Source organism: Somniosus microcephalus, chromosome 12, assembly GCF_052327205.1.
Source record: "Somniosus microcephalus isolate GS21.2 chromosome 12, FLI_Smic_1.0, whole genome shotgun sequence".
Taxonomy (NCBI): domain Eukaryota; kingdom Metazoa; phylum Chordata; class Chondrichthyes; order Squaliformes; family Somniosidae; genus Somniosus; species Somniosus microcephalus.
In genome coordinates, this window is record NC_140998.1 from 16,043,973 (window position 1) to 16,069,271 (window position 25,299).

General features: G+C 47.8%; 1 protein-coding gene across 1 annotated transcript in view; it reads left to right on the plus strand.

The window, feature by feature from the left end:
• Positions 1–24,783, plus strand: part of LOC147109044 (protein Daple-like) — a 311,247-nt gene extending 286,464 nt beyond the window's left edge. The window contains exons 26-30 of the mRNA XM_086002608.1: positions 2,080–2,283; positions 9,187–9,255; positions 11,028–11,096; positions 12,912–13,195; positions 21,810–24,783. Coding sequence (XP_085858734.1) covers positions 2,080–2,283; positions 9,187–9,255; positions 11,028–11,096; positions 12,912–13,195; positions 21,810–22,865 — 1,682 coding nt within the window. The 3' untranslated portion in view covers positions 22,866–24,783. The remainder of the gene's footprint in view (positions 1–2,079; positions 2,284–9,186; positions 9,256–11,027; positions 11,097–12,911; positions 13,196–21,809) is intronic.
• The last annotated feature ends 516 nt before the right edge of the window (positions 24,784–25,299 follow it).

Below are 25,299 nucleotides of genomic sequence, written 5' to 3' on the forward strand. Positions count from 1 at the left end.
TCTACTGGAGCTGACCCACGTCCCCTGTAGCTCGCCATGAGTGAGCCCAGACAGTGAATGCCAGCACGCTATGCGACTGTAGCAGCATCACCTCCAGACTGATCCTGTCCCCTCCCACCTTTCCACTGTGCAGATTTCAGCGGGGATCGCTTTAAACAATCAGGCTGATTTTTTTTTCTCTCTCTCTCTCTCCCCTATAGCCTATCGGTACTAAGTCCTGTACCCTTACCTCGACACCATCTGTATTGGTCAGTATCTCCACGCTGGACAATCCGGGCGGTACTTTTACAGAAAAAAAAATACCGGATTCAGGTTTTTTGATGGCGTGTATGCTCCTGCGAAGGCACACACCCTGCCCCCCACCCTGCCCCTCATCACCACCATCTCCTCTGTACAATAGACCAAGCCTGCATCATACCAGTTTGCCTCACTAAGCACTGCAGCGGTTTCCAGTTAAACCCCCTTACAAATAGCTTTGAATTGTCATTACAGACTGTAGAAAAGCTGTTGGATCCTACGGAACCAAACCAGAGGGTCTGGTGACTTACCCCTTTTTCCTTCTCTGCCCTTCCCTACTCTCTCGTACTGCTCCGTGTACTTCTGTGGGGAAAAAAATAACCTGAATCTTTGCACCACAAACCCATCGGCCCTTTCTCCCACCCCCGGCCTCGCCGCTAAGAAAGCATTCACGGTGAAATGGAGAAAGCCGGCGGTCTGAAAGTGAAGCGGTGAAGGCTGCTGGAGACGCACGGGCCGCCCAGCAACTGTTAAAAGATGTTTCAGATAATGATCCAGCAATCAGAACTGGGGTGGCTTGTGATTGGGGTTTGGCAACTCTCTCTGGCTGTATTCCCGGAGGTGTCATCACATTGACCTCCAGCCTCCCCTCCCCCTCGCACTCCCGCCATTGGTCGCCCGACACCCCCCACCCCCCCGCCTTCATAGAAACATAGAAGATAGGTGCAGTAGTAGGCCATTCGGCCCCTCGAGCCATTTAATGAGATCATGGCTGATCATCCAAACTCAGTACCCTGTCCCTGCTTTCTCCCCATACCCCTTGATCCCTTTAGTCTTAAGAAATATATCTAACTCCTTCTTGAATATATTTAATGAATTGGCCTCAACTGCCTTGTGTGGTAGAGAACTCCACAGGTTCACCACTCTCTGGGTGAAGAAATTCCTCCTCATCTCAGTCCTAAATGGCTTACCCCTGATCCTTAGACTGTGACCCCTGGTTCCCCACGGCCAATCAGAAAGTGAACAGACTCTATGTTATCCGATTGGATGATTCTTGACTCTGGGTCAAATGACTTTTTCCTCTCTCCCCCCCCCCCCCCATCTCCAATATTTTTATAACCAATAAACAAAACTGTTAATATAATTTTTACATCATTTTATTTTGCCATGCTCCCTGTGCTGTTTCTCCCCCCTCCCGGGTGTTGCCTCCAGGAGATTAATCTTTAATTCCAGGGGACTCCAGGCCAATCCTGGAGGGTTGGCAACCCTGCTTGTACTGAGGGTCCCACCTGAAACGTCAACCCGTCTTTCTGTTCCGGGCGCTGATTGGCCCGCTGTGCGAGTTCTTTCATTTCCCTGTTTGTTTATATTTTTTTGTGAGGCTGCAAAGTATTTGCTGTCTGTGACCCTGTAACGCTGCCCTCTTGCTGTGTGACGTAAGAAAACTACTAGGCACTTGGTCTAGTTGTGTCCTTCACTGGTTCCTGTTAAGAATGTCCCCCGCGCAAGCTGGGCCCGTGCCCGAGTATTTACACTCTCCCTGGAGAGCGCCACCCGCAGGCCGCTCAGTATTATTTCATAAGTCAGTCTTCCATGAATGACTGATTCATGTCACTGTGTTTAAAAGGTATAGTGTACAGCAGTGAGTTAATCTTGGTGTTGTCACACTTCTATCAGTTGCAGTAAAGCTGAGCCTTCAGAACCTAGTTCAGCTACTGAGTCTGTGCTTCAAGGTTTCAACGCCCCCTTACTCCTCGTGGCATTAAGCATGCGTCTGGTTACGAACAGGGTCGGGGGGCAGGAAATAAACGTGCTTGATTGTTGCGTGTTTTTTTTTTCCAGTTGCCAGCGACGGGCAGAAGCAGAGAGAGCTCTGTGGGGGCGCAGGCCGCCCCGAGAGCGCGAGCCCGAGCCCGGAGAGCACCAGTGCAACTCACCGCCGCCGCGTGGAGCTGGGATCCATGGCTTACTCCACCTCCGCCATCCACCTCGCCGCCTCAACCTCCACCCCCAACTTCAACTACAGGCGGCAAGCCAGAAGCAAAGGTATGGGACTTTTGACGGGTTACGTAGAATTACATCGAATTTACAGCGCAGAAACATGCCATTCGGCCCAACTGGTCCGTGCCGGTGCTTTTGCTCTACATGAACCACCTCCCACCCTCACTTCACCTATTCCTATCAGCATATCCTATGACATGAACCTTGTCATTCATGTGGGAATGACTTATGAAGTAATACTGGGCGGCCTGCTGGTGGCGCTGTCCAGGGAGAGTATAAATACTCTGGCATGGACCCAGCTTGCGCAGGACATTCTTTAACAGGAACTAGTGAAGGACACAACTAGACCTCCATGTTGTAAAACAGTTGATTAAAGCTTTGTTTAACACTCAGACCAAGTGCCTAGTAGTTTTCTTACATCATCCTACTCCTTTCTCTCTCGTGTGTTTATCTAGCTTCCCCTTAAATGCCTCTATGCTATTGGTCTCGACCACTCCCTGTGGTAGCGAGTTCCACATTTTAACCACTCTCTAGACTTGATTATTCCAGCGCTCTCCTGGCCGGCCTCCCATCTTACACCCTGCACAACCTTTAAACTCATCCAAAACTCGGCTGCCCCGTGCCCTAACTCGCACCAAGTCCCGTTCACCCATCACCCCTGTGCTCGCCGACCTACATTGGCTCCCGGTTAAGCAGCGCCTCGATTTAAAAAAAATTCTCATCCTTGTTTTCAAATCCCTCTATAGCCTTGCCCCCTCCCTGTCTCTGTCACCTCCTCCAGCCCTACAACCACCGCCCCCCCCCCCCCCCCCCGAGATCTCCGCGCTCCTCCAATTCTGGCCTCTTGTGAATACCCGATTTTAATCATTCCACCAGCTGCCGAAGCTCTGGAATTCCCTCACTAAACCTCTCCCCCTCTCTCTCTTTCTCTCTCTCCATTAAGACGCTCCTTAAAACCTACCTCCTTGACCAAGCTTTTGGCCACCTGTCCTAATATCTCTATGTGGCTTGGTGTCGAGTTTTGTTAGGTAACACTCCTGTGGAGCACATTGAGACGTTTTACTGCGTTAAACCTGCTATATACATACAAGTTGTTGGGTGAAGAAGTTGCTCCTGAATCCCCTGTTGGATTATATTTATGGCCCCTAGTTTTGGACTCCCCCCACAAGTGGAAACATTTTCTACCCTATCGACCCCTTCCATAGAAGATAGGAGCAGCAGTAGGCCATTCGGCCCCTCGAGCCTGCTCAGCCATTCAATGAGATCATAGCTGATCATCCAAATTCAGTACCCTGTCCCTGCCTTCTCCCCATGTCCCTTGATCCCTTTAGCTTTAAGAAATATATCCAACTCCGTCTTGAATATATTTAATGAATTGGCCTCCACTGCCTTCTGTGGTAGAGAATTCCACAGGTTCACCACTCTCTGGGTGAAGAAATTCCTCCTCATCTCTGTCCTAAATGGCTTATCCCTTATCCTTAGACTGTGACCCCTGGTTCTGGACTCCCCGACCATCGGGAACATCCTTCCTGCATTGAGTCTGTCTAGTCCTGTTAGAATTTTATAAGTTTCAATGAGATCCCCTCTCATTCTTCTAAACTCTAGCGAATATAAGCCCAATCTCTCCTCATACGTCATTCCTGCCATCCCAGGTATCAGCCTGGTGAATCTTCGCTGCACTCCCTCAATGGCAAGAACATCCTACCTCACATAAGGCGACCAAAACTGCACACAATTCTGCATTCCATTATTTTAAAGACCTCTATTAGGTCACCCCTCGGCCTTCTCTTTTCGAGAGAAAGGAGCCCCAGCCTGTTCGATCTTTCCTGATAGTTATAACCTCTGGAATCAGATCTCCTGAGCTTCCTCCAGTGCTCCTAATGAAAGTGATATGAATCTTGTCATTCATGTGGAAATGACTTATGAAATAATACTGGGCGGCCTGCTGGTGGCGCTGTCCAGGGAGAGTATAAATACTCGGGCACGGGCCCAGCTTGCTCAGGACATTCTTTAACAGGAACTAGTGAAGGACACAAATAGATCTCCATGTTGAAAAACAGTTCATTGAAGCCTTGTTTAATACTCAGCCCAAGTTTTCTTACGTCAGAAATACAAGGACGGGGCCTCGAGGTGCCTCAGTACGAAGCAGCACTTCTCCTCCCACTGGCTGAGCAGCGACGAGCTCTTCGAGGCAGCAATTGGACAGAGAGATTGCGACGCGTCAGAACGATTGAAGTCAAGGAGTAGAGTTTCCACTTTGGGCGTAATCGGCGAAAACGGTCGCGAATTGTGCCTGTTTTTGAAAAGTTTTATTTTCTCGAATTTCCGCTTGAACGCGTTTACATTTTGCCGAATGCAAAATCTGCCGTAAACCAGCCCGATTGGGCAGGGTTTTAGAATGTAAAAGAAAGCAAGGCTTGCATTTATGCAGCGCCTTTCACGACCACCGGACGACTGAGAGCACTTCACAGCCAATGAAGTACTTTTTTGAAGTGTAGTCGCTGTTGTAATGTAGGAAACGCGACAGCTAAATTGCGCACAGCAAGCTCCCACAAACAGCAATGTGATAATGACCAGATAATCTGTTTTTAGTGATGTTGATTGAGGGATAAATATTGGCCCCAGGACACCGGGGATAACTTCCCTGCTCTTCTTCAAAATAGTGCCGTGGGATCTTTTACGTCCACCTGAGAGAGCAGACGGGGCCTCAGTTTAACGTCTCATCCGAAAGACGGCATCTCTGACAGTGCAGCACTCCCTCAGCACTGCACTGGAGTGTCAGCCTAGATTGTTGTGCTCAAGTCCCTGCAGTGGGACTTGAACCCACGACCTTTTGACTCATGGGTATAATTTTTTAATTAAAATTTTGCTTTAAAAAATATTCCACGACACATTTAGGAGGGTAACTAGGTGCAGCTTGATGAATACCATTGAAAATGGGTTATAGCAAAAAAAAAAGCATTTTTAATCACTGTCAACCCACTACCTGTAAGTAACTTGATTTAAAATGAATGAAAATTACTTTAAAAAAGTTTACAGAACCATTTGCTAGTTATATTGGGGTACAGTAGTTAGTTTCTTAGTAAATTAAAAAACAAATTAGTGTGTGTGAGAGAGAGTGAGAGTGTGTGTGAGAGAGAGTGAGAGTGTGTGTGAGAGAGTGTGTGTGAGAGTGTGTGTGAGAGAGAGTGAGAGTGTGTGTGAGAGAGTGTGTGTGAGAGTGTGTGTGAGAGAGTGAGAGTGTGTGTGAGAGAGAGTGAGAGTGTGTGAGAGAGAGTGAGAGTGTGTGTGAGAGAGTGAGAGTGTGTGAGAGAGAGTGAGAGTGTGAGTGAGAGTGTGTGTGAGAGAGTGAGAGTGTGTGTGAGAGAGTGAGTGTGTGTGAGAGAGAGTGAGAGTGTGTGTGAGAGAGAGTGAGAGTGTGTGTGAGAGAGAGTGAGAGTGTGTGAGAGAGAGTGAGAGTGTGTGTGAGAGAGTGTGTGTGAGTGTGAGTGAGAGTGTGTGTGAGAGAGTGAGTGAGAGAGTGAGAGTATGTGAGAGAGAGAGGGTGTGAGAGTGAGAGAGTGTGTGAGTGAGAGAGTGTGTGAGAGAGAGAGTGTGTGAGAGAGAGAGTGTGTGAGAGAGAGAGTGTGTGAGAGAGAGAGAGTGCGAGAGAGAGAGTGCGAGAGAGAGAGTGCGAGAGAGAGAGTGCGAGAGAGAGAGTGCGAGAGAGAGAGTGCGAGAGTGAGCGCGCGCGAGAGAGAGAGCGCGCGCGAGAGAGAGAGCGCGCGCGAGAGAGAGAGCGCGCGCGAGAGAGAGAGCGTGCGCGAGAGAGCGTGAAGTGCTGCCAAAGAAGCCTTGGGAAGTTGCTGCAGTGCATCTTGTAGATGGTACACACTGCAGCCACGGTACGCCGGTGGTGGAGGGCTGTGAATGTTGAAGGTGATGGTTGTGGGGCCAATCAAGCGGGCTGCTTTGTCCTGGATGTGTGGTGTAGACCAGGATTGGCATTTCCCTGAAACTGCAGAGGATTTGTTGGTTATGACAGAGTATGAGTTTGAAATGCGCACTGTTAGCCCACAGCTGCCCTGAATGTAAATTTGGACTGAAACCAGAGATTTTGGATGAAGTTGCAGCCCCAGGGGCTCCATTAGCTAAAAAATGATGTTTTCAGATGTTGAGTCAAAGCATGTAAACATCGCTATAAGCAATTTGAATCAATCTTTTATAGTCTGAACCGGTTGGGAAATTTTTTCTCTATATAAAAACAAATGCTACTGAGTAATGTAGGTAATGGGTTATGTCTGGTAGTGCAGGATATGGCTGATAATGAAACTGGGACGGGCAATAAATGGCGGGCTTGCCAGAGACGCCCACACCCCATGAATGAATAAAACAAAAAGTACAGGTGAGATAATTGAGAATTTGTGGTCAGGTAGATAAAGAGCAGCGGAAGATCAAGGATAGGAAGAAAAAGCAAGGGGTAAGGTGATTAACTGAATGAGACAGAGTACATGGATGGGAGGGTGGGGGGGCGGAAGGGACCGAGACTTTTGCGGGGTGGGGGGGGTGGTCTCCCTGCACATCAGGACACTGACGCACACCCTGGCCTCCGCAGCATCCAAGAGAGGTGGTACTGTTCCAAGCAAGTCAAGGAAGACGTGTATTTATATAGCGCCTTTCACGACCTCGGGAGGTCCCAAAGCACTTTACAGCCAATGAAGTACTTGTGAAGTGCAGTCACTGTTGTAATGTAGGGAAACGCAGCAGCCAATTTGCGCACAGCAAGCTCCCGCAAACAGCAATGTGGTAATGACCAGAGCATCTGTCTTTAGTGATGTTGGTTGAGGGATAAATATCATCCAGGACACAAAGGTGAAACCCACCCCCCCCCGTTCTTCTTCGATATAGTGCCACGGGATTTTTTACATCCACCTGAGCAGGTGAACGGGACCTCGGTTTAACGTCTCACCCGAAGGTCGGCACCTCCGACAGTGCAGCGCTCCCTCAGTCCCGCACTGGGAGTGTCAGCCTAGATTTTGTGCTCAAGTCTCTCGAGTGGGACTTGAACCCATGATCTCTGACTCCAAGGTGAGAGTGCTGCCCACTGAGCCACGGCCTGACACCTTGAGCAGCACCTGAGGGAAGTGACAATGGTGCTATCCTTGTGATAAACGACATTGACATCACTTGCAACTGGTTATCAATTTCATCCTTAAAGGAGCTGACTCTGACTCCAGTCATCTCTCAGAAAGGTCTCGGAAAGTATCTCACCTGCAATGCTTTACTTTACGTAGACACAAATAGGCCAGTTTTCTCTGAATAGAAGCCCATGAGATCTTCAACAACACCAAGTTGCATTTATATAGTGCTTTTAATGCAGTAAAGCATTCCTTGGCGCTTCACAAGAGTGTGATCAAACAAAATTTGACACCGAGTTACATGAGATATGAGAACAGGAGACCAAAGGTTTTGTCAAAGAGGTAGGTTTGAAGGAGAGTCTTAAACTTCTCCCTCTCTCTCATCCTTTAGGGAGGGAACTCCAGAGCTTAGGACCTTGGTAGCTGAAGGCACGGCTGCCAATGTCCAATAGGACACTCCAGCTAACACTGCATTACTCCTAAAGCTGCACCACTCCCTCAGTGCTACAGTGTCGTGTCGGTCTAGGTTGCTGCTCAAATCCAGAGTGGGGTTTGAACACACAACCTTCTGACTCGAGATGGCCAAGAGTGCTACTCCTGGATAAGCAGACTGTAGTCCTGTAGTTACCCATGAGGATAGCAGATGAAGATTCCTTCGACAGAAAGAACATCAATACATGCGCTTTTGTACGGCTGCATAAAGTGATACCACAAGTCCCGGCCAGAATGGAGATGGTTGGTAATTCCCCTGCACTGCTATAAGCGGCTGGTATTGATTTTACGCACATCATTTGTATTATGTAACTATCCTCCACTCGCTGCATTTTACTGGAGAATTCACCCTGCTTTTATCAGGAGATTTTGCTGTAGTTTCAGTCATGAGTTCTGCTTGCTGTAGTTTGTAGACTCTGTAGACTGTTTGCTGAGTAAATAGACTCTGTTTGCTGAGTAAATAGACTCTGTTTGCTGAGTAAATAGACTCTGTTTGCTGAGTAAATAGACTCTGTTTGCTGAGTAAATAGACTCTGTTTGCTGAGTAAATAGACTCTGCTGAGTAAATAGACTCTGCTGAGTAAATAGACTCTGTTTGCTGAGTAAATAGACTGCTGAGTAAATAGACTCTGCTGAGTAAATAGACTCTGCTGAGTAAATAGACTCTGCTGAGTAAATAGACTCTGTTTGCTGAGTAAATAGACTGTTTGCTGAGTAAATAGACTCTGCTGAGTAAATAGACTTGCTGAGTAAATAGACTCTGCTGAGTAAATAGACTCTGTTTGCTGAGTAAATAGACTGCTGAGTAAATAGACTGCTGAGTAAATAGACTCTGTTTGCTGAGTAAATAGACTGCTGAGTAAATAGACTTTGCTGAGTAAATAGACTCTGCTGAGTAAGTAGACTCTGCTGAGTAAATAGACTCTGTTTGCTGAGTAAATAGACTGCTGAGTAAATAGACTCTGTTTGCTGAGTAAATAGACTCTGTTTGCTGAGTAAATAGACTCTGTTTGCTGAGTAAATAGACTCTGTTTGCTGAGTAAATAGACTGCTGAGTAAATAGACTCTGCTGAGTAAATAGACTGCTGAGTAAATAGACTCTGTTTGCTGAGTAAATAGACTGTTTGCTGAGTAAATAGACTCTGCAGCAAGTCCTGCCATAAGTCTGTCCCACCTCCAACTGAATGGCTGACACAGTGGTGTCAACAGACACTTCGATTTTGTAAAGCGTGGAATAGTCTTAAAATTAGAAATACGCACCATTATTTGTTTACAGGCGAGAAGCAAGCTTAATAACCAGCCATTTCTCTCCTTTTTGTCTCATTTCCTCATCCAATAGGTTTTAACTCTGATGACGATCTCCGGACGCAATCACTTGAAGTGGAGTTTTCCAACAACGTAAGCCTGGGTAGGTCATGGAGTTTTTTCTCCCGCTGTACTTTGCCCAAAGCTAACTAACGAGTTTTAACTGGTTGCAGTTCTCGTTGAATAAAGTGCATGAGATAATCCTCTCAGTCAGTATGGCTGAAGGCTTGTTGCTTTTCACGTGTTGCGATGTCAGTAGCTTACTCTGCGTGCCGTGAAGTACAACAAATGTCACTCTGATCCCTGGAGGTCAGAGGGCTACTTTTCCTTCACTTTGCCCTCCTTAGTTTTCCCCAGAAGAGGCTCAACAGTCTGACTGAGCTGCACAGGTGGCATCAAGTAGTAGCTCGGAGGTGCGTTGGAAGAGCAGGTAAGTCTCCTCAGTGTCTAGAGAAAGAAAGACTTACATTTCTACAGCGCCTTTCACGACCACCGGACGTCTCAAAGCGCTTTACAACCAATGAAGTACTTTTTTTGAAGTGCAGTCACTGTTGTAATGTGGGCAACGCGGCAGCCAATTTGCGCACAGCAAGCTCCCACAAACAGCAATGTGATAATGACCAAATAATCTGTTTTTAGTGATGTTAGTTGAGGGATAAATATTGGCCCCAGGACACCGGGGAGAACTCCCCCCTGCTCTTCTTCGAAATAGTGCCGTGGGATCTTTTACGTCCACCCGAGAGAGCAGACGGGGCCTCGGTTTTAACGTCTCATCCGAAAGACGGCACCTCCGACAGTGCAGCGTGGACAGGGAAGACCAGCCTAGGTGCAAGCACCATCAGAAGTTGTAACCAGGTGCCTCTGGTTTTCAGTCGAGCAAAATACCCAATTTGTGAAAAATCTGTCCCACAAACAGAAATGTGATAATGATCAGATAATCTGTTTTTGAGTGATGTTGCTTGAGAGAAAAGTGTTGGCCAGGACACCGGAGAGAACTCCCCTGCTCCTCTTCAAATTAGTGCCATGGGGTCTTTCACGTCCACCAAGAGGGGGCCTCACTTTAGCGTCTCAGCCGAAAAATGGCACTTCCGACAGTGCAGTGCTTCCTCGGCACTGCACTGGGAGTGTCAGCCTAGATTATGGGCTCAAGTGTCTGGTGTGGGACTTGAACCCACAACCTTCTGAATCGGAGGCAAGAGTGCGTCCCACTGAGCCACGGCAGGCACTTAACACCGTGGCTTGTCTAACTAGTGACCGCCCCAGACCTCACCGTCCTCGGCCTCCTGCATTGTTCCACCGAAGCTCAGCGTAAGCTCGAGGAACAGCACCTCATCTTCCGATTAGGCACTTTACAGCCCTCTGGGCTCAACATAGAGTTCAACAATTTCAGATCATAACCTCGGCCCCTATCACATATATATTATATATATATTTTCTCGTTTTTTAATCCACACTTTCGTCTGAGCTTTTTTCTTCCCTCCCATATGGCAGCTGTCCTTCATTCTGCCAGGGCCATTCACACTTCATCCAGAGCCATCCTTTGTTCCTTGAATATCTCTTAATGTCTCTCAATGTCTCTTAATCTCTCCGGCTTTCTATCCTATCACTGACCTTCCCTTTTGTTCTTTCATCCCCTCCCCCTTTTCCCAGCCCCTAAACTTGCTTTAAAATCTGTCCCCTTTCCTGTTTTTTTCCAGTTCTGACGAAAGGTCTTTGACCTGAAACATTGACTCTGTTTCTCTCTCCACGGATGCTGCCTGGCCTGCTGAGTATTTCCAGCGTTTTCTGTTGTTATTTCTAACTAGTGACTGGTTTGAGTTGTGACAGTGTTGTTCTTAGCGGAGGATAAAACTGACCGGTTAATTTCTCTTGCAGCCTCGAGGCTCAGCAGTTCAGAGAGCAGTCGGAACAGTTCCAACACCACCTCCCCGCTAAACACTAAAGGTAACCGAACGCTTCTTTCGAAGACGGCTTCAAAATGTCTGCAAATTTATAGTCATTGGCTGCCACCCCTTCCAAAATGACACGTGCTCACCACACCCACCCCAGGTCCCAGTGGAGGCTGTTGCTGTGAGGTAGGCAACACCTACTTACAATGCACCGTGTGAGTTGGTCACCAGTCAGAGGTCTTCGCATTGCAGTTTTAATCTGTAGCTTTCCACCTTGATGTGGTGACATGGTGTGCCGCCTTTTATTGGTTCCCAGTTTGCAACGGCGTGTTGGAACTCCAGAACCTTGTGCTACGCGGTAGTAGGCTGTGGAATGTTAGACCTTTAGTCTCCTACACCTACACTACGTTCTTCACCTGGGTCTCCCGTAGATAGTGAGAGGAAGGGAAGGATTGTGGGGTTCAGTGTGAACGGCAGCAAGTAGAATCGAGCTTTCGTGAGGACTCCCACTTTTTTATCTGGATTTCAGAGGGAGCTGTTGTTCACACCTAAACAACTTGCATTCACGTAGCCCCTTTAACATAGAGTTAATGTGCTTCACAGGAGCGATATCAGAGCGCTATTCCCCTCCTGGCGATGGTCTGACTTAAAAACCCAAGCACTTACACTGAGACTGTGTCCAGACAAGTCCCAATTCCAGGACTCAAGTCAAAAGAAGCTCTGTGGCGGCTGCAAATTCATTCTTACATAAAATATACAGCACAGAAACAGGCCATTCGGCCCAACCAGTCCATGCCGGTGTTTATGCTCCACTCGAGCCTCCTCCCGTCTTTCCTCATCAAACTATCAGCATAACCCTCTATTCCCTTCTCCCTCATATGCTTATTTAGCTTTCCCTTAAAAGCATATTTTTCTAATATTATAAGTAAGGACATTTAAAGTCCAATCATCTAGTCAAGCCTTCTCCTTTCACAGTCTACGCATGACTACCTCAGTCATGGGCTCCCCCCACCCAAGATCTCTCTCTTCCCTTTCTAACTCTATGAGCATCAAACACATCTATTAATATTGTCCATTCTCGGGCTGCAGGCATCACTGGCAGTGTACATTTACTGATCATCCCTAGTTGTCCAACTAAGCAACTTGCTGGGCCACTTCAGAGGGCAGTTGGGAGTCGACCACGTTGCTGTGGGACTGGAGTCACCTATAGGCGCAGACCGGGTAAGGACGGCAGATTTCCTTCCCTAAAGGACATGATTGAACCAGTTAGGCTTTTTACAACCAACCTGACAGCTTCATGGTCACTTTAATTGACACCAGCTTGAAATTTATAATCATAGAACAGTAAGAGTACAGGAGGGGGCCCATCGTGCCTGTGTCTTTGCTAGAGCTATCCAAATAATCCCACTTCCCCTGCTCTTTCCCCATTGCCCTGTAAATCTTTCCCCTTCAAGTATTTATCCCATTCTCTTTTCGAAAGTTACCATTGAATCTCCTTCCACCACCCTTTTCAGGCAGTGCATTCCAGATCATCATAACTCGCTGCGTAAAAGAAATGTTTCCTCACGTCGCCTCTAGTTCATTTGACAATCAGCTTAAATCTGTGTCCTCTAGTTACCGACCCTTCTGCCACTGGAAACAATTTCTATCAGAACTGTTAATGATTTTGAACACCTCCACCAAATCTCCTCTTAACCTTCTGTGCTCTAAGGAGAGAAGGTTTCCCCATCTTTTTAAACTGAATACAAATTCTCAAACTGCCCATGGTGGGACTTGAACTCACGTTCCATTACTACCTCCTCAATGTAACGCTGTAATATTTATTGCATACTCGACTTTAACCCTTGTTTTCTTTTGGTCGGCGCTACAGACCCTATTGACAGCAGGCCGGAGAGCCTCAGCAGCGATGACCTGGTGCCTAGTCGGGATGTCGGAGCTGGTCCCAAAGAAAACTACCTTTATCGTTCCAGTTCAGTCTTGCTTGCCAGCAGCAAATTGGACCCCGTGATACCACGGAGGAGCCCAGTATCCTACAGCACGCTACAGAGGCTGAAGGAGAGCCAGGCTCCCGGCAAAACCAGGGCGTCCTCACCTGGCAGTGAACTGGTGACGCTGGAGGAGTTTCTGCGGGAGAGTGGGCGGTCGCCGACCAGTGTAAGTCACGTCCGACAGTCGCGTTCAGAGAGCTCTCAGCTTGCACCCTGCTGATGTGTTACAGTCAACTCCATCCTTGGCTCTCTTTCCAATAGCCCCAAGTAGAGCCCGCACTCTCATGTGTCGACCTCCTTGGTCCTTTTTACTGTCCCAGTGAAAGGGGAGAAACTTGCATTTATCTTGCGACTCAGTTACACCTCTCCAATGTCTTGAGTGATTTGAAACGCAGTGCATGTTGAAACCATTTTGTGCAGGACTCAGACAGCAGTGAGGTGAATGATCAGTATTTTTGGTGTTATTGAACAAGGGTCACTCTTGGCCACAACGCTGGGAGAACTCCCTGCTTATCCATAAGTGCAGTGGGATCTTTAATCATATAAGCTGACGGGCAATGTGGCACTCCTTCAGTGGAGTATCAACTTCAGTTATCAGTTCAAATTCCTGTATGGAGCTTGAACCCATTAGAAAGAAAGATCTCGCATTTAAATCCCGCCTTTCATCACCTCCAGACATCCCAAAATGCTTCACAGCCAATGAAGTACTTTTTGAAGTGTAGTCACTGTTGTAATGTAGGAAACGTAGCAGCCAAATTGTGCACAGCAAACTCCCACAAACAGCAATGTGATAATGACCAGATCATCTGTTTTTGTGATGTTGATTGAGGGATAAATATTGGCCAGGACTCGAGATAACTCCCCAACTCTTCTTAGAAATAGTGGTCATGGGATCTCTTACGTCCACCTGAGAGGGCAGATGATGGAGGGGGACCTCGGTTTAACATCTCATCTGAAAGACGGCACTCCCTCAGTAATGGCACCGAGTGTGTCGGCTTGGATTGTGTGCTCAAGTCTCGAGTGGGGCTCGAACCCACGACCTTCTGACTTCAGAGACGAGGGTGCTACCCACTGAGCCATGGTTTGATGGGTCAGAGCCAAGAGAGAAATGACCGTGAAAGCTGCTGAATTGTTGCCACAGCCTCCTCTGGTCTGCCAGCATTACTGAGCCAGTTCCCCACAACACGGGTGACTTGTGTCTTCAAGGTAACTGGAGCTGCTTTGTCAGCAGTCCTTACGTTCCAGGAATAATAAGAGAAATCAGGCTGCAGTACCAAGAATACCCTTACCTAATTAGGCTTCTAAAATGCAGACTATGTCATCATTATGGTATCCAAACTGGTGTCTGGTAAATACACTGAGTGTAACCATTGGCCACAGATCTGCTGGGTGCTGTGGATTTAGAAAGAGTAAAGGCCATTTTCCATTAGAGGAATGAATAACGACATGCTTGCATTTAGACAGAATCATAGAATGATACAGCACAGAAGGAGACCATTCAGCCCATCGTGCCTGTGCCGGCTCTTTGGTAGAGCTCTCCAATTTGTCCCACTCCACCCGCTCTTTCCCCTCAGCCCTGTTGTTTTTTTGTCCCTTCAAGTATTTATCCAAATCCCCTTTGAAAGTTACCTTGGAGAGGGAGGAAACGTGATTTATCGAGGTTGGAGACTCGGAATGAAGTATTTAAATACACTGGTTTAAGGTACCTTGGCCATGGATTTAACAGATCTTAATTTGATCACTTGTACATCACTTGGATGACAGAATTCAGGCCATGTTGCATATTTTCCAGAGAAATTTCATCATTACATAAAAGTGGCTCAGGGCGAGGAGAGCCGTCACCTGATATAAGCTTAAAGTGCAATATGGTGACTTAGAATCATAGAATATTACAGCACAGAAGGAGGCCATTCGGCCCATTAGTCTGTTTCAGTTCTTTCGAAGAGGAATCCAGTCGCTCTTTCCCCAAAACCCTGCAATTTGTTCTCCTTCAAGTATTTATCCAATTCCCTTTTGAAAGCTACGATTGAATCATAGAAACATAGAAGATAGGAGCAGGAGTAGGCCATTCGGCCCCTCGAGCCTGCTCCGCCATTCAATGAGATCATGGCTGATCATCCAAATTCAGTACCCTGTCCCTGCCTTCTCCCCATATCCCTTGATCCCTTTAGCTTTAAGAAATATACCTAACTCCTTCTTGAATATATTTAATGAATTGGCCTCTACGGCTTTCTGTGGTAGAGAATTCCACAGGTTCACCACTCTCTGGGTGAAGAAATTCCTCCTCATCTCTGTCCTAAATGGCTTACCCCTTATCCTTAGACTGTGACCCCTGGTTCTGGACTCCCCGGCCATCGGGAACATCCTTCCTGCATCTAGTCTGTCTAGTCCTGTTAGAATTTTATAAGTTTCAATGAGATCCCCTCTCATTCTTCTAAACTCCAGCAAGTATAAGCCCAATCGACCCAATCTCTCCTCATACGTCATTCCTGCCATCCCAGGTATCAGTCTGGTGAATCTTCACTGCACTCCCTCCATGGCAAGAACATCCTTCCTCAGATAAGGCGACTAAAACTGCACACAATACTCAAGGTGTGGTCTCACCAAGGCCCTGTACAACTGCAGCAAGACATCCTTGTTCCTGTACTCAAACCCTCTCGCTACGAAGGCCAACATACCATTTGCCTTCTTAACCGCCTGCTGCACCTGCATGCTTACCTTCAGCGACTGGTGCACAAGGACGCCCAGGTCTCGTTGCACTTCCCCTTCTCCCAATCTATTGCCATTCAAATAATAATCTGCCTTCCTGTTTTTGCCACCAAAGTGGATAACCTCGCATTTATCCACATTTTACTGCAGCTGCCCAATCACCTAACTTGTCCAAATCATACTGGAGTTTCTCGGCATCCTCCTCACAGCACACACGCCCACCCAGTGTGTCTGCCTCCACTGCCCTACCAAGCAGTGCATTCCAAATCCTAACCACTCGCTGCGTTAAAAAAAAGTTTTTCCTCATGTTTCCACTGCTGCTTTTGTCAAGCACCTTAAATCTGTGCCCTCTGGTTATCAACCCTTCAGCCATTGGAGACAGTTTCTCTTTATTTACTCTATCTAAATCCTTATGGATCTTAAACACCTCTATCAAATCTCCACTTGGCCTTCTCTGCTCTAAGGAGAACAACCCCAGCATCTCCAGTCGACCCCGCATCCCTGGAACGTTTCTAGTAAATCTCTTGTAGCTTCTCCAAAGCAACTGTAAAGTGCTAAGAACCTGAAGAATCAAACCACTAGACTCAGCAAGTCTCTCCTTATGGAGCCTTGGTGTGATTGAACATCCTTTGGTAATCCCAGTTTCATATTGCGACATGAGAACTCCGATCACCGGCCCCAACCATCAGTTAGTCGGACAACCTCAGCAGACCAAATGTCATCGCCAACCTGACTAGTTCAGCCAATTTACAAAAGCAAAATACTGCGGATGCTGGAAATCTGAAATTAAAAACAGAAAATGCTGGAAATACTCAGCAGGTCAGGCAGCATCTGTGGAGAGAGAAACAGAGTTAACATTTCAGGTCGATGACTCTTCGTCAGAGTTCTGACGAAAGGTCATCGACCCGAAACGTTAACTCTGTTTCTCTCTCCACAGATGCTGCCTGACCTGCCGAGTATTTCCAGCAGTTTCTGTTTTCATTTCAGCCTATTTACTGTTGGAATTTCAGTGCTGTGATACGGCGCGCCCTGGTGACAGTTCTAGATTTGGAACTTGGCAGGCTCAGAGTGCCCACTACTACCTGCCTTACACTTCTTCGCACACACTTCCTGTAAATGCTCCAACCTTTTCTTCATCTCCCTTGCACCTGCCCCAATGACTCCAGTTTCCACAGCAGAGCTTCTGTAATCTCCTCCTCCTTCCCTCCGCCCTCTCTCTTGGCCAGGCCCTTGATCGTGTCTGCTCCATTTCCTGTGACTCGGCTCTCGCTTCACTTACCCCTTTTCACTTGCCAGATCATCTTGAGTCTACCTACATTATCCCTCTTCCCCGTCCCCTCCAGTTTTTTCCAGAGGGAAATTGCCTCTGCGATATCCTTGTTCTTCCACCGAAGCCCCGTCTTCCCTCTCAGGTGGACGTAAAAGATCCCATGACAGAGCAGGGGAGTTCTCCCCGGTGTCCTGAGGCCAATATTTATCCCTCAACCAACATCACTAAAAGCAGATTATCAGGTCATTATCACATTGCTGTTTGTGGGAGCTTGCTGTGCGCAAAATTGGCTGACCCATTTTCCTACATTACTGCAGTGACTACAATTCAAAAAGTACTTCATTGGCTGTAAAGCGCTATGGGACGCCCTGAAATCATGAAAGGCGCTATAGAAATGAAGTCCCTTTCTTTTCTTCAGCCTCTACCATTGTCTATGTTGGCAAGAAAACCAGGTGATCATAGCGAGCAGACCTTTTACTGCTAAATCAGACTTCCTTCCCTGCAGTGGCATGTCTCATCTAATCTTCTAGCAGTGACATGTATAGAAGACACAATTGTGTTACCATGTAATGATTTCTTGTCTGTTGGGAATGCAAGAATTCCCGGATATTTTTCAGTGGGTTGGGGATTTCCTGAATGCAGTCAGACACCGAGTCCCGATCCCAATCTGCCGTGTTTCAGTGCATTATATCTTGAAGGCTAAGCATCCTCCTATCAGCCCTTTAGGATAGTATAGCTCACACTGCTGTTGTTTTCTCTTCTCCATGAGTCAGACTAATAGCCCAGAAATAAAGCCTAGAAAATGTAAATATCTAACCTTAAGACAGCCGGGTCTGAGGGAAGAAAACTGGTCATTATTTAAAATAGAATTCAGTTCCATTGTTTTCCGCTAAGTCTTCAGTTGGAAAGGTGATTGTTGGGAGGTACGTGTTTATAATAAAGGAGCTTAGCAACTCTTCCAGATGTGCTTCTGACTCTTGTTGCAATCTCCTGCCTCAGGATGACTTGCTTCCACATTAAAAATGAGTTCTCAGGTGACTGATGAGTCCAATGCGGGACCTACAGTCGCTGTCACAAGTGGGGCAGATGGTGGTTGAACGGGTGGGTGGGGTGCTTGGGTTGACGTGCGCTCCTTGCGCTGTTCGCGCTTGGCTTCCACTTGCTCCCGCCGAAGAGACTCGAGGTGTTCGGCGCCTTCCCAGATGCTTCTCCTCCACTTTGTGCGGTCTTGGGCCAGGGATTCCCAGGTGTCGGTGGGGATGTTGCACTTTTTCAAGGAAGCTTTGAGGGTGTCCTTGAAGCGTTTCCTCTGCTCACCTGGTTCACAGTCTCACACCGTCTGTATCAGTAACCTGCACCATATTGCTTGCTTTCTGTCCTATTAGTTGTCAGCTGTGGCTCACTGGGTGGCACTCTCACCTCCGGGGCAAAGGTCTGTGGGTTCAAGTCCCCACTCCAGAGACTTGAGCACATAATCCAGGCCGGCACTCCCAGTGCAGTACTGAGGGTGTGCTGCACTGTCAAAGATGTAGTCTTTCATTAAACCGAGGCCCCATCTGGCCCTCTAGGGCAGACGTTAAAGATTCCAAGCCACTATTTCGAAGCAGAGCAGGGGAGGTCTCCCCAGTTTCCTGGCCAATATCACTAAAAACAGATTATCTGGCATATATCTCGTTGCTGTTTGTGGGACCTTGCTGTACCCTCTCCATCACAGCCATAAGGACATGCCCACTTAACCAAGTGCAGAGAGCTTTAGTGCAGTACAACAGAGGGCAATGGATTTGCCCTTTTGAAGTTTGGAGCTGGGTCCCCTGAAGCAGAGGTGGTGCCATTGCGAGATTCCTAGATCTTGCAATGAACCATTAGACCTGATGTCAGGAAATTCTTTCCCATAGTCCCAACCACCTTAATGTTCCACTATCAGGGAAATGGTGGCCTATTCAGAGAATTTTTGGATGCTGTAATGGGGGGAAGTGGAAGACACAGAGACCCAGCCCAAATCTGTATCCACCTTGTGATCCACAAGAAGCAGAGAAAATGTTTCCACTTGTGGGGGAGGCCAAAACTAGGGGCCATAAATATAAGATAGTCACTAATAAATCCAATAGGGAATTCAGGAGAAACTTCTTTACCCAGAGAGTGGTGAGAATGTGGAACTCGCTACCACAGGGAGTGGTTGAGGTGAATAGTATCGATGCATTTAAAGGGAAGCTGGATAAACACGAGGGAGAAAGGATGGGGTTAGACGAAGTAAGGGTGGGAGGAGGCTCGTGTGGAGCATAAACACCGATCAGGACTCTCTATTGCATCACGTTCCGGCTCATTTCTTAAAATTCAAAAGAAAGAAACCCACCGGATTCGCAAAATGGCAGAGTGGGAAGATGGTTATCGTCAGGTTTGAGTCATCGTGGTTACTGGGAGTTGGCAGCTCGACACTCTGGGTCTCCGGAAACAGTGAAGCAAGGCATTCAAAAAAAAAAAATTAATTCAAAATTAGTGAAGCTCAAAGCTTCTGACAATGTAAATAAACATCCCATCTCTATAACCCCCTCCAACCCTCCGAGATCTCTACGCTCCTCCAATCCTGATCCCTTGCGCATCTCTGATTGTAATCGCCCCACCATTGGTGGCCGAGCCTTTAGCTGCCAAGGACCAAAGCTCTGGAATTCCCTCCCTAAACCTTTCCGCCTCGCTACCTCTCTCTCCTCCTTTAAGACGCTCCTTAAAACCTACCTCTGTGACCAAGCTTTGGGTCACCTGCCCTAATAGCTCCTTATATGGCTCGGTGTCAAATTTTGTTTGATAACTGCTCCTGTGAAGCAACTTGGGGCGTTTTACTATGTTAAAGGCGCTATATAAATACAAGTTGTTGTTGCTGAATGTGGACTTCAAATTGAGAGAAGGCCATTCTGCCCTTCGGACTAACTCCTTCCACAGAACGTGTACACTTGACTCGCAAAATCGACCCAATCCGTTTCTGCGGGAATGAGGAGAATGTATTTCGCAACCTGGCCACTGCCTGAAACAGCGGGGCCACGCAGAGATAGTGGGAGGGGGTGGAATCTAATTAAACACCTCCAGACACTCCCAATCTTTTGATATATAGCCCAGAAGGGCAGGAGTGACTTGTACCCAATGCCTGGTGCTGCATGGTTTTGAGTCAGAAGGTTGTGGGTTCGAGCCCCACTCCACAGACTCAGGCCCATAATCCAGGCTGACTCTCCAGTGCAGTACCGAGGGAGCGCTGCACTGTCGGAGCTGCTGTCTTTCAAATGAGACGTTAAACCAGGGCCCCCGTCTGCCCCCTCAGGTGGACGTTGAAGATCCCATGGCACTATTTTGAAGAAGAGCAGGGGAGTTCTCCCCGTTGACCTGGCCGATATTTATCCCTCATCCAACATTTAAAAAGATGATTATCTGGCCATTATCCCATTGCTGTTTGTGGGCGCTTGCTGTGCACAAATTGGCTGCCGCATTTCCTACATTACAACAGTGACTACACTTCAAAACTTGGCGCACCAACGTCAGTGTTCTTGCAAAGGCCAACATCCCCAGCATCGAAGCTCTGACCACGCTCGATCAGCTCCGATGGACGGGTCACATTGACCGCATGCCCGATACGAGACTCCCAAAACAAGCGCTCTACTCGGAGCTCCGGCACAGCAAGAGAGCCCCAGGTGTGCAGTGGAAACGCTTCAAGGACACCCTCAAAGCCTCCTTGAAAAAGTGCAACATCCCCATCGACACCAGGGAATCCCTGGCCCAAGACCGCACAAAGTGGAGGAGAAGCATCCAGGAAGGCGCCAAACATCTCGAGTCTCTTCACTGGGAGCAAGTGGAAGCCAAGCGCAAGGAGCGCATGTCAACCCAAGCACCCCACCCACCCGCCCCTTCAACCACCGTCTGCCCCACCTGTGACAGAGACTGTAGGTCCCGCATTGGACTCATCAGTCACCTGTGAACTCATTTTTAATGTGGAAGCAAGTCATCCTCGGTTCCAAGGGACAGCCTAAGAAGAAGACACTTCAAATGTCTTTCATTGGCTGTAAATCGCTTTGGGACGTCCTGAGGTTGTGAAAGGCGCTGTAGAAATCCAAGTTTCTTCTTTCCCTTGTTCTGTCCTGTTGTTTTGACAGTGGGCTTTCACTGCTGATGTAGATGCTAGGGTAGGCTGGCCTCCATAGCGCTTCAGTGAGGGGGCGAGATGGGGCAAATCCCACAGCCCAGTGGGCAGTGACGTCACAAGGGAAATGCAGATGCAGGGTAAGATTGGAGGGAAGAAGAATAAATTCATGCGATTACAGCTTCTATGCAGCTTGCTGTTTTAAACCGTGTATTTTTGGCACATGGTTCGTGAAAAGGCACTATGTAAATACAGCTTGGTTTTTCTTCCTATATTAGAGGGCTTGACAGGGTAGATGCTGCGAGTCTGTTTCCCCTGACTGGAGAGTCTAGAACTAGGGGCCGGTCACAGTCTCAGAATAAGGGATCGGCCATTTAAGACTGAGATGAGGAGACATGTCTTCACTCGGGTGGTGAATCTTTGGAATTCTCTGCCCCAAAGGGCTGTGGAGGCTCAGTCATTGAGTATATTCAAGACAGAGATCGATAGATTTTTGGACTCAAGGGAATCGAGGGATATGGAGATCGGGCAGGAAAGTGGAGTTGAGGTCGATGATCAGCCATGATCTGATTGAATGGCGGAGCAGGCTGGAGGGGCCGAATGGCCGACTCCTGCTCCTATTTCTTATGTTCTTGTGAGTTTTTAACCCATCCTTTGTGGTTTTTCCTCCAATTGCAGGTCAGCATTCGGGATGACTTGCTGAGCGATTACTTTAAGAAGAAAAGTGAGCCGTCAATGATTAGCGAGCAGCCTAACAGAAGGGAAGCAGCTAAAATGCCGACCAGCTACGTGTCCCCTGTTACGAAGACTACCTGCGACGCCGTGGATGGGAGAGTCTCCAAGCCTGGGCAGTTGGTGAGACCGAACCCTCGTCAGACCGTGACTCACGCTCAGCCCGGCTCCTCCCCGGCCTCTCCCCGGCTGGCTGATACCGGTCACAGCAGCGCCCTGACCGCGCCCAAGCCAACGGCGAAAACGGCACAACCACAGCGCCCACCCGGCGGAAGCGCCAGGAGCTGTGCGCTGACTCGGGCGCTTAGCCTGGCGTCCGCCGATCTGCCGAGACTCGACGGCCCGGACACCGACAGGCAAGAGACACAGCACAAGCAGTCGATGGACGTTACTCCGCTGAGCGGGGGCAATGGGAAGAGCGGCTGGAAATCTACTGGCGATTGCCGAAGCGGTGGGACGCAGCCGGTGCTGCGGGAGAGACCGCAGTCCGCCAGGGCGCTGGGCTCCACCCCGATGCTCGACATCGGCTGCCGGACCCTGGATCCCAGGCGCCTTTCCTTGGCTCCCCCAAAGGACGAGCGATGCCTAACCATCCCGCAGCACTCAGCTGGCGGCCTGGGAAACGGCGGAGGCCCGGGCTCCCCGCCCAGTAACCCCGAGGGCCAGCCGGACAGACTCGCCGCGCCCGGCTCGCATCAGCGCTGCCCGCCGGCCCAGTCTCCCGCCGAGCGCAGGACTGCGGCGCGCTGCGGCGAGGTGGCCCTGGTGTCTCCCGTGCGGATGGCTCTTCAGCAAAGCGAGGGGCCGAAAGGTCGAGGTCACAGGCCATGCGAAGATTCGAACGCTGGCCCCCAGGGCAGGTCTCCCGAGTACAGCAAGGCCGCGACCGGCACGGAAGAGCCAAGTAGCAAAGGAAGCGTCTACGGTCCGAAAAGCACGCCAGCGTCCCCCGACCCCAGTGCCGACCAGCAGACTGTGTGGTATGAGTACGGGTGTGTGTAAAAAAAAAACCTGGGCCTTCCTCTTTTACTCTGGAACAGTGCAGTGTGACTCGGTGACGAAATCAGTTTAAACAACAGCAAAAAAATCCTCTGCATTTCTAATGTTAAAATGGTAAAAGAAAAAGGGGGTTTATTTAAACAGTATGTGAGCATGAAAGTAATTTAAACTCGAGTTTAGATCAGAACGATTTGGGTTTTTTTTAATTCACTTTTGAAATTGAATTCAAACAAAACCTGTTTGGGGAGTTGGGTGGCGCAAGTGGTTCAGAACGGGTGGCTTGAAATGAGTCTCTTGGGATGTTGGCATAAGTGGTTAACGTGTTTGTTTATATATGTCATTCCTTTCCCTGCTGTTTATCAGAGGCATTAACTGGTTAGCTCCTCTTGTTTAAAATAGCGGAGGAAAGAATTTTACACACATCATTCACGCAAAGAGTTTGGCTTCCGGACAAACACCTTTCGCTTTGCTTCAGATGCTCTCCTTCTGATCATAGAATCACACACATCACAGAAGGAGGCCGTTCGGCCCATCGTGCCAATGCCGACTCTTTGGAAAAAGCTATCCAATTAGCCCCATTCCTCACTGCTTTTTCCCCATAGCCCCGCACATTTTTTCCTTTTCAAGTATTTATTCAAGTTTCTTTTGAAAATTACGACTGAATCTGCTTCCACCGCCCTTTCAGGCCGTGCATTCCAGATCACAACAATTCTCCTCAACTTCCCCCACTGCTTCTTTCAGTCAATTACCTTAAATCTGTGTCTTCTGGCTCCTGCCAGCGGAAACATTTTCTCATTTACTCTTATCAAAACCCTTCTTTCTTTTATCTCAAAAATGCATTTGCACTCGATCCACTTCTGCAAGGGGGTAGGTTCATGCATGCACACACGCACGCACCACTGTTTTGAAGTCTGACACAGAGGTCGGAAGCATAGGTGGTGTGGGAAGGAAGACACTAATTGGAACAGGGCACTTGATGGCTACAGGAATGTGCAACCCACAGTATCCTGCCCTTCGAAAGCTGCTAACCATCTTCCAAGAACAGGAAGGAGAGAATGCTACTGCATACAACCATAAATAATCCAGGAAAACAACTTCGCCTTTTTAACACTGCGCATAATGCAACATTGCCACTTTGCTGCCTTGTACATACTCGGGCTTGTATTTCTGTTGTTTCATCCTGTAAATAAATGTAAATGATGAGAATGCGTCGGCACCAGTATGGAATTCTTTATTGCATTGTATATTCTGAAATCCTGCAAGATTTTTGTTTTATACTTAATGATGGAGTTTAAAATGCACGACTCGAAGGACTGTTCTTCTCCCTGTACACAGTAACTGAAGCGAGCGGGTTAATCGGTGGCTTCCAGGAAACGTGTTCTGTCTGTATTTTGTGTCGTGTCTTGATCATATCTCCTGTTCTGGTTTGCATTTACTTCTTTTTTTAAGTGTTGCGTATATTCAGCTGGGAATGGAATCTCCTGCAACTGTGTAGTTTGCTCCCAATAGATTGCCCGATTGATAATTTTTTTGTTAATTTACATACGAACCAAATTTGGGATTAAATGGGGGAACACTGGAAAAGCAACAGAGCAAATTTATCGTGGTTTTTTTCCCCCTCCTAAGAATACCCTACTTACCTGGAAGAAGGACTCATCTGTTTATCGGGAGGGGCAAATGAATGAATGAATATCCTTGCACACTCTTAAGAATCTAATGAGTTTTGAGTTCTTTGAGAAGCAGAACATGGCCATTGTGTTGTATATTTCCTTTTGTAGATAAGGTCTAGAAGATGGACTTTGATGTAATTAATTTTTGTCAATATTTACTGGCCTTTGCGATACAGACTGATGGAGTTTAATTTTGAAAATGTACTTTTTAAACTAACATTTGATTCTTTGTAATAAACTTTGAGAAATGATTCTACGGCAGAAATATGTTATTCCTCGAGAGCGTGCAGTTCCTAACTGTGCCACCCATTTGTAAACAAGCTAAGTGACCTGTATTTTGAAATTGAACCTGATTATGTTGTCTCCTGCTCTGCCTCATTGCTTATCAGAAGCTCAAAACTATCACGCTCCTTACTTTCCTCAGTCTACCCTCCGTACAGGCTTTTAAAAGCCCAAGCTTATGATTGCCAAGCCAGTTTATAAGTAATTTGAGATGTGACCTATGGTAAATGCTTGGGAGGAACTGGTGACTTTGGGACTATGGTTCCCAAAGCTCTCCACCACTGCGGGTTTCCCCGCCTCATGTCTTGATACCCATACTAGGGAGGTCTACAGCCAAATCAGCTGGCCAATCCCTGGACACGGAGAGCTGGGAGAGGGAGGTTGAAGTGCCAGCCATGGCTCAGTGGATAGCGCACTCTCGTCTCCGAAGTCAGAAGTTCATGGGTTCAATACCCACTCCAGAGACTTGAGCACAAAATCCAGGC